Source organism: Lycium ferocissimum, chromosome 4 (genome assembly GCF_029784015.1).
Source record: "Lycium ferocissimum isolate CSIRO_LF1 chromosome 4, AGI_CSIRO_Lferr_CH_V1, whole genome shotgun sequence".
Lineage (NCBI taxonomy): Eukaryota > Viridiplantae > Streptophyta > Magnoliopsida > Solanales > Solanaceae > Lycium > Lycium ferocissimum.
This window is the reverse complement of record NC_081345.1, coordinates 35975612-35985590: the sequence shown is the minus strand read 5'-3', so window position 1 is coordinate 35985590 and position 9979 is coordinate 35975612. Positions and strand designations below refer to the sequence as shown.

At 35.1% G+C, this 9979-nt stretch overlaps 1 protein-coding gene across 2 annotated transcripts; it reads left to right on the top strand.

The window, feature by feature from the left end:
- The first annotated feature begins 613 nt into the window (after positions 1-613).
- LOC132052609 (endonuclease III homolog 1, chloroplastic-like) lies at positions 614-8660 on the top strand. Of its 2 annotated transcripts, XM_059444223.1 has the most exons (11): positions 615-818; positions 1204-1325; positions 1753-1816; positions 3151-3210; positions 3994-4142; positions 5324-5390; positions 6073-6164; positions 6334-6471; positions 6545-6649; positions 7376-7459; positions 8195-8660. In XM_059444223.1, the coding sequence occupies exons 1-11, from the start codon at positions 692-694 to the stop codon at positions 8315-8317; spliced, it is 1131 nt and encodes a 376-aa protein (XP_059300206.1). In that variant the 5' UTR covers positions 615-691; the 3' UTR covers positions 8318-8660. The 2 variants fall into 2 exon arrangements, with proteins under 2 accessions (XP_059300207.1, XP_059300206.1); XM_059444224.1 differs by lacking the exon at positions 3151-3210 and having other exon boundaries at positions 614-818.
- The last annotated feature ends 1319 nt before the right edge of the window (positions 8661-9979 follow it).

The following is a 9979-nucleotide window of genomic DNA, read 5'->3' as shown; positions in this document are numbered from 1 at the left end:
ATGGTCACCATAAACTCATCTACTATGTAAGCCGCGCGACTAAAATTATAAGTACATAAACTTGAATATCATTTTTAAAAAATCCATGGAGGTATATGAACTATTATGAAAACACTAAAAGAACAACAACCTCAACTACTAATTTATTAGCTAAGTAAAAATTAAGGGATTGTTGGAGTAAAAATTAAGGGATCATTGGAGTGTTTAATATGACAAAAAGATTTCCGATCGAGCATGTCTTATAAAATTGTCAAGTGATACGACAAAATTGATCTTTTTTTACAAATTTCCTTTACGTTGCTTGTTTGTGATTATAGTACTTTTAATTTTGCATTTTTCATAAATGAATATTATCAGTAGATTATGTGAGGAAATTATTTGAGTATGATATGACAAAAAGACTTCCATTCGCGTATGCCTTAGAATATTATCAATCCTTTATATTTTTACAACATTTAATTGCTTTAAACTTGAAGAATTAGTAGACAAAAAAACACATGGTTACTTAATTAATGTGATAAAATTGTCAAGTTTATAAATGCGATTCTAACAATTTAAATGTCAAAAATGAGGTATAGAATTATAACTAAATTTACCAATAATTAACACAAATGTGCTTCTACTTTTTTCATTGTTGGAGGCAGGGTCCAAGAACCAAGAAACGAAACTATGGTTTGATTTTAATCAAAAAATGCCTCTCTGTCTTGTGAAAAACACTGCGCTTCTTCTTCCACTTGGTATTCAAACAATTTCATCCGCCAAAATGCGAAGAACGCGAAGTTCCCTCAAGCAAGAAACCCCTTTTGAGAAAAGCCCAGGTCAGCAAAAAAGAATCCATTTTTCAAAGCATTCCCAGTTATAATAACTTTTTGAATCACATCTTTAAATATGCACGTATATGCTTTGAAAAATACAAATAAAAGGAGTAACTTTTTTGAGGGGTAGTGGAAATTTCAGCAAGTTTTATGTTTAGGATGTTTGAATTGTCAACTTGCTAAACATAGAAAGAGGTTTCACTCTTTTTGGGACAGATCAAAAAGAAAGGTAAGTGGGACGGAGGGGTATGGTATATCTTTGTTACTTTTGGCTTGAAATGGTTGTAACTAATAAGTACATTAATAGGAGTAACTTTTTTGAGGGGTGGGGGAGATTTCATCCATTGTTGGAAAATTTCAGTAGTATTAGTAATTTTTATGTTCTCAGGTTCTCAAGGCTCAGGTGGAAGCTCAGTTCCTGAACTTCGTGTTTTCGTCCGGAAAAAGAGAGTTAAAAAGACTCTGGAAGTCATAGCTGCAGAGGTCAAAGAAGAATCTTCTGGGAAAAAAGTGTGATCTTTATTACTTTTGGCTTGTAATGGTTGTAATTACTTCTACCCCGTACCCTACTTTTCTTTATAATATTGTAAGTTATGGCATTATGTAACGACCGGAAACAATACATTCTATCCAAACATTGTGTTCATCGAAACAATACATATAATATGATACATTATGAAAAGATATGTAACAACCATCCAAACAAGCTGTAAGTACATTAGTTGAGGGAGTAGACTTTTCATAACTTTTAGCATCCAGATTCATACAGTGTGCACTTGTGATAGTGCATCTAACAAGCTGATTAACATTTTAACCATAAACCATCTCAAAATACTTACTTGCTTTGATCATTTGAGTTTTTTAAGGTAATTTGATCATTTGGTTTTTTGGTGACATAAAGGAAAAATAACTTTCTGACACCTTTTTTTTTTTGCAGTTTGTTAGACTGCCTGATATAGAGGATTTTGCCTATTCAAAGGACGATACATATTCCAAATCAAGTAAGTCTCAAGTCTTTATTTTGACTCCATAACTATTCTTATTACCATCAAGATATCAACACATTGACAAGTATTTGCCTGGATGTCCCTAATCAAAGAAAAAGATTTCGTGTTGCTATTTTAGTAGCTTGTTAATCTTTCCAAAACTTGCTGCTTGTATCCCTGTGCCTGGCAAGTACATGTTTAACCTCCATCTAATTTAAAGAAACCACAACACATGTTACCTTGTTAAACTTTATTACTACTTGACTTCATATTCTTGCCTACCCTATTCTGTTGGGGTACAGGGACAATAAATTTGACAAGCACTTCTATAGTTTGTGATGAAAAGAATGAATCCAATTGGATCAAAACTTTGCATGATTAGACAATGAAGTTTGAACATGATTTTGTAAAAGTTTTTATTCAAGTAGAAGACACTAAAAATGTACAACTTTAGTTAATGAGACCCAAGAAATGTTAAGAGTCCATACTTGTTTATTGACTCAAGGAGAAAATTTCCTTCAAGATTGAGTTAATGAGACCCAAAAAATTGCACGACTTGACCTGAACTAACTCTTGGAATTTGAAGAAGGATAAGTTTGAAAAGATATCAATGTAAAAACAGAAAAGTGATAAGAGATGACTAATTCAAGTAATATAGGCAATGGAGTTTTTTTACCCATGGAATATCTTTTATTTTTACATAGAAGCATTAGTCACGAGAAACCTAACTTAGCATTTTGACTTCCTTGTGTACTAACCAAGGTGATATAAACAGGAAGAAAAGAATATGAGTAAGGCATGTAAAAATTATGTTGTGTAGAAGAATGAGTTGAAATTGCAGTGTGAAAAGAATTAGAGTGTTGAAGAGAGATAAGAGAGGAAGCACATGACCTAGTATTGCAAATCATTTTACCAAAGGCTTATTAGTAATTGAAGATCTATATCTGTGGCTTTTCAATGGCACATGTAATGTCATCACAGCCTTAAAAATACTGATCATTTCTTGACTAAAATTATCAGGTTTTTTAAGAGAGAAAGTATGTGCATGCCTACTCAAAAAAGAAAAGTGATGAAAGTTTAAGCACTTGTATTGTGAGCAAGTGAAAAAGGCCATTTTTGGATATGATAGATTGACAGGATGATACAATGTGAAAGTAGAATTTTCTATGTTATTGCCATTTCTCTTTTTCATGTTTTCATGATGCTTAAATGGTATAGAACTCTGTAACAGTTACAAGCGTTCTGTCACCTCTGCAGCTCTGCTATTTTACGTCCTGTCCATCAGCATTTGGACTTCCCAATATCCTTGCTTTTCATCTGTTTTTCCAATCATTTTTTACTTTGTGCAGAGCCTGCCAAAACTACGCGTTTGACAGGAGAAAAAGCTCTATCCCAGTTGACACAAACAGGTAAATGAGGTAATCTAGAGGTTTCTATTATTGCTCTGAAGTGGGAAAAACTTTAGATACGCTTTTAGCTTGTCTTTTCCTATATGCATGATTGTTTATGCTGGTGAGCTTTGGATGACTCTGGAAACCGATGTATATTTAACTGCTAAGAATTGTGAAAATGAGATTTAGGAGGTAATGTGATATGCACTTAATGAAAAGGAACAAACTTGCCACCTAAGGGATAAGTGTTAAACCTACAAGATATCCTTCTTCTACTTAGCCAGAAGTTCAAAAGATCATACAAGTCAATCTCAAATCTGAAAAGGCAATGGCTATAACTTTTAACAGAAGAGTCCAATTCGAGGGATAAGCAATATTATGTCATTCAGTGGTTTCATTACTTTAATTATTCAGAACTGAAGCTCTCAATTGACACTTTGAATAGAAACTGTAGCATGAAGATGCAATTTTTTCTTCGATACTGGATGAAGATGTAAATTTTGTATTACCAAAGTGAGTGAAGAAAAAGAAAGTGTTCTTTGCTTCAGTTCATCTTTCTAGACACTCTTAGGCAACAAGTCCAGAAGTAGTGAGATTAATTTTGTTGCTTTTAATAGAATCATTTATTATCTTGGTCTGGTTTGCTAATACGAAGGTTTCTTTTGGTTTATATTTTGCCCTAGTTAGTTTGAAATAAAGAGGACTTAAATCACCCTTTTGTGCAACTCTACATTTTGTTGAGCCAATGGGCACTTTGTCTTGGTTAACCATATCACTGAGCTAAGGTCTGTTGAAGGACAGAAATCAAAGGCGTCAGTCTATCTGATCCAGTACGACCACCTTCGAACTGGGAAAAAGTTCTTGAAGGAATCCGCAAGATGAGATCCTCAGAGGATGCACCTGTAGACTCCATGGGTTGTGAGAAAGCTGGGAGTTCACTTCCTCCCAAGGTGATGATTTTTTTTTTTTTTTTTTTTTGCACTAATTGAACTCAAAAGCATATTTATGATGGTGGGACAAATTTGAAGCAATTATAGGATTCAAATCTGTGGGGTTTGAGAGTGAAAAGGGTCGGTAATTGTTGGGTAAGAAAGCTTTCAATGTCAGCAAGGGTTAAGTAACGGTTTGAGTGTGTGTGTGTGTGGGGGGGGGGGGGGGGAGGGGGAACAAGTTTCAGGCTTAGGGAAGCTATGAACACTTACAAAATTTCAAAAAAATAAAAATAAAATAGATTGATAATAAAGAAAGACAGTTCTAGAATGACTCCTGGATGGACCCTTGAACAACTCACTTAGGGTAAGACGTCATTACTATTGACCAAAATGATAACTCAAGCGAAGAAACAATGTGTGTGTGTATTGACAGGTGATGAAATGGATTTACTAAAGATTACACCTCCAATGAGGATAGAAACAATGTTACTCTCTAGAGATACGGATGAAAAGGACATGGAGACTAGTAAAAGAGGAAGTTGCATCGAAAAGGGTACATTGGAGCCTTTTTTTTTATGTGGCATTAGCAACCTCTGGCTTCCTAACCAGTCAAAAAAAAAAAAAACTCTGGCTTTCTTTTGACTAACTACTGCCAGAACTTCAGGGATCATGTATGCCACAGAACCAAATTCAAGTGGTGGTAGTCAGTAGTGTGAACTTCTTAGCAGGGAGGTGCATATTTTTATCTATCTAGAGGAGTGTCCATGTATTTTACCCCAGAAAAGGAACTATTTAACTCTGGAAAAGGACAAAGGCAAAATCATTTGTGGTGAAAGAAGTTCAGTGAAACATACAATTGTTGGATGTTATCCTTTTATGTTGTTATTAAGGTTATGTCTTCAATTAATATCCTATTAATTCAGTGTTGCCTAGTTTAGGAAGTAGTATGATTAACTATTCTTCAGTTGAAGATGCTTAGATGTTAAGGTAGTATGATTAACTATTCTTCAGTTGAAGATGCTTAGATGTTTTTGACAATTAAGTCTTCTAATTGTTGATTGTGAAAGGGTTTTACATCCATTCAAGTTTGGCAGATTGTATCCCTTGCTGACCTTTGGTGTAGAATTCCTGAATTATTGATGACTTCTGGATGTTCCATCTTGACTTTGTTGCTAATTTTGACACCTTATGTTTATCAGGAAAGAAGATTTGCAGTCCTTGTATCATCACTCTTGTCAAGCCAGACGAAAGATCAAGTTAATCATGGCAAGTTCTAAAGTTGCTAATCTTTTAATGTGAAAACTCTCTTACTGATTCTGTACTCACTTTTTATGTAATTTGCTTTGCTTTTCAACTCTAATATTGCTAATACTAGTTCTATTTTGCTTAACGTTTCGATTTGTTTCTGTCTAAGAGACTTTGTTTTCTACTGATTACTATATCTTAAAATCAAAAATTGGTATTGCCTTTGTCCTTGTCTTCATCCTCTTAACCCATATTGCTCAGCAGTCATAGAATAGCTTCTTCCTCTAAATTTCAGCATTCCTGCCTTTCCTTTTTGTATTTCTGAATTTTATTTCAAGATGCTCGTTTGCTCCCCTGCTTATTGCAAAAAGCTCTGCTGATATCCCCGCAACCTTGTATGGTGAAGTTTTCCCTCAAATGCCTATTTGTAACTTGAAAACTCTTGGACCTCATGTGCAAATAGAGGCCTTTCCATATGTTCTGGTTCTAAATAAGTAGCATTATAGCAACATCAGGATGGCAAAACAGTTGCTAAAATTGAAATTCATGGTTTTGGAGTTGAAAGTGCTAAATTATCATGTGTTCTCATTATTACATTATTTTTTGTTTTCCCCTAAAGCCCCGGTTCCAACAATTTGGACTACATGCAGGGCATGGAATTCTGTTATTTTACTTGTACTGATTGATGACTTATTATCAACAGGAGCTATTCAGCGTCTCCTTCAAAATGGCTTGCTTGCTGCAGACACCATTGACACGGCAAATGAAGAAACAATCAAGAGTTTGATATATCCAGTATGCCTTCTTTTATGCAAACTACTCGCATACAGTATTGTTTTCGTTAGACCTGAATTAGCTAAAATGCGAGAAACAATTAATAACATTAAGCACTGTCCTTTAATCAACATGCTTGAGAGTTTTCGGAACATTGTTTGGTGATGTATGCACACCTTTTCCCTTTCAGGTGGGGTTTTACACGCGAAAGGCTAACAACCTGAAAAAAGTAGCAAAAATTTGTCTTTCAAAATACGACGGGGACATCCCTAGTACTCTGGAAGAATTGCTTCTGCTCCCAGGAATTGGTCCCAAGATGGCTCATCTAGTAAGGGAGTTATGCTTTTCTCTATTTCCTTGTCATCCTCACTTGTAAACTTAGCTGGATGTATTTCCTTTAGGTTATGAATGTTGCATGGGACAACGTTCAAGGGATATGTGTAGATACTCATGTGCATCGTATTTCTAATCGGCTTGGATGGGTATCACGTCCCGGAACAAAGCAGGTACTCTTGATTTCCATCTGACAATGAGGCTACATATAATGTGTCAGGAGTGTGTGATTCTCAATTAAGGGATGCTACTATTTTCCAAGTTTAAACTAAAAATTCATATTTGTTGAGAAAAGCATAAAATATATGGAATTCCTTGATATAAAAGAAAAGGGAGGAAACTCTAAACTTCTGCCTTGCTTTAGCAGACTTATGGGTTACCTTTATAATAGCAGACTGTGGTGTGGGGTTTGAGCACTTCGTTAACCATTCTGGGTAATAGCAGTTGTGGCACAATAACATTTTTATTCCTGGTGTAGGAATTTCTGGAGGTTTGAAGAGGATGCTTGTTATGGACCCTCATCTTTTCCTGTTTGATAGTTTTAGTCTAATCTGTTGCATAACATATTGTGAGAAAACTGGAAAATCATTGGAGAAGAATACTGTTAAATTACTAAATTGTCCAGAATACTGTAAATTACTACATTGTCCCTTGGTGTACACCAAGGAGCACGTGCTCCAGTTGGACAATTTTGCTTCTTTTTTCTTCTTTACATGGCTGTCCTCTATTACAACCAATCTAATTAGGGCAAAAAAATGAATGCTTATATTGTGATTTAGAAAGGGAGGGGTTTCAAACTGAAGGTATCTTATAGAATGGTATCTAAGGATCTATCAATTCTCTAATCATCACAATGCACTATGTTGTTTAATTGATTCCTACTTGTCTGCTCTTGTTAGAAAACTAGAACCCCTGAGGAGACTAGGGAATCCTTGCAGCTTTGGCTTCCGAAGGAAGAATGGGTACCAATCAATCCTCTCTTGGTATGTCTCTGGTCAAATTTTTCTTGCATGCATAAATTATAGCTTCTTATATTCAATTCTCCACCTTTGTACTGTAAAAAAGCTGGTAGAGGTTCTTGAGTGGTTCTTTTCATCTTATCTCAATGAAAGCCATCCATAATCTGGAAAAAGCATTATGCATAAATTCTGCAGTGTCCGATTGTCATGTGTAGTTCTAGAACCCATCGATGTGCATGGACAGTATTAATTCTTTTGTGAAATTTCTTAGAAGCACCATGTATAGACAATAACAAGGGTGCTGCTCATAGAACATAGAATGAGGTATCTGGCAATGGAACTTATCTTAGAAGCTCAAACAATGGAACTTATCTTAAAAGCTCAAAAGGCTGAATATATTTACTTGAATTGATTCCACACTAGTGCAACAACAACAACATACCGAGTGAAATCCCACAAAGTGGGGTCTGGGGAGGGGTGAGTGTACGTAGACCTTACCTCTACCTTGGGAGTCAGAGAGGCTGTTTCCGATAGCCCCTCGGCATAAGGATGATTCCACACTAGTGCAATGTTGAAAAACTGACCATCTCAAGACCCCTCTATATCTTCTTTCTTGAAACTTTTCAGCATCTGAAGACTATTCAATTGTTGCATCGAAGTACACAATTAGCTTACCGTTTCTGTTTTCAGGTTGCCCTGCCAATCTTCTTTTTAATTTTTATTGCTCATTTAACTTAGTTCTATTGATCTCGAAAACAGGTAGGTTTTGGGCAGACCATATGTACTCCTTTGAGACCCCATTGTGCACTCTGTTCGGTAAGTGATCTGTGCCCCTCCGCATTCAAAGAGGCATCAAGCCCATCTTCCACTCCCAAAAACTGACACTTGATGGAACTTCAACAAGTTTGGTGGTGAGGGCACAGTTTTTTGAGTCATTTTCCCATAACGTTGTCATGATTAACTTGAGCTATAGAAGATTTTGTGCTCGTAGCTCATATTTTTTGTCGGCTTTGTAAACATCCATGCTTTTTCTTTCTCTTTGATGGGCTAGAAAGAAAAAGTCATTGGTTTTGTTCGTTGGGAGAATGTGGATAAGTTGAAAAACTGGTAAGGTACATATTGTGACTTTTAGACCCATTTTGTACAGTTCATCACTATCCTACACTCCATAGTCCATGGGGAGTGTAAGAACATTGATATCAAGGGAAAGTTCTTACAAGGTATCGATATTTTGATTATACTATATGCCGCTTCAAATTCTGAGTGAGCAAAATATTCCAAATGTATATCTTTTCAGCATTTCCTTTTTTTTTTTTTTTTTTTTTTTCCCTCTCTTTGCGTAGGGGAGTATCAAACTCAAAGGACTAAGAGAAACTTTGATGAGACCCATCATTCTCTAAAAGCCATATATGCAAAGTTTGACTATATATCAAGTTGGATCATAGTATCTTCCAGACTTCAACCAATATTGTTTCTATCGAATATCGAGATGATGCACCAAGGTCTTTCTAACTTCGTATCGTGCACCTATAAATATTAGAAAAGTTGTAGAAGCATTGAAAAAGGATCTAACGTCTGGTCAGGATATAATAATTCCGCTTAGTACTTCGTTTAGATCTTGTTGTCGTCACCTCATGTACACGGTGTCCCCCTATACGTAGTATATGTTAAACAGTTCCAGTTTGAAAATTTCTCATTGAGGTTAGAGTCTTAACTTAAATTGATCCAATCCAAACTTTAATCTTCAAAATAGCTTTATCGCGTCATACGACTCTAGTATTAGGGGTGTTAAACAGTTCCAGTTTGAAAATTTCTCATTGAGGTTAGAGTCTTAACTTAAATTGATCCAATCCAAACTTTAATCTTCAAAATAGCTTTATTGCGTCCAGAATATGTCAAATGACTCCAATCTATTCAATGTATCCCCGCCACTACAAAAAATACATAGCTTATCTTTATCATGGTTTTGAAGCTTTATTAAGCATAACTTAGTATTTCGAAGGAGAATTGAATTTTCCAAAGACAATATTTTCGATGCCAAATTCCTTTAAATTTCTCCCCAAATTCGCGACTTATTAATAGCTAATCTTAGAACTAAGAATGTCGTGAGAAACTTAAATTCTTCATTTAAAAAGCCAAATTTTATTGGTTTGGTTTGGTTTGATTTTATAAATTTAAAAAACGTAATTGTTGATTTGGTATTTGATAAATTGAAATAGTGAATCCCCACCACTACAAATACCTTATCCCGGTTTTGAAGTTTTATAAAGTTTGAAGGAGAATTGAATTTTCCAAAGACTTTTCTCTCGTAAGAATGCGTGAGAAAACTTAAATTCTTCATTGGGAACTCAACGTACTTGTTGCTCGGGAATCACAGACTAATAACTACGTGAATGCAAACTAGTTGGAACACCTATTATGAAGGTTGAATATTATTCTTCTCTAAGAATGTACAGTAATATTATTCTTCTCTAAGAATGTCCCCTTAATAGGCTGACAAATAATTTATTTCCAGCCTTCATCATTAGCTGTTTCAATTTGCAT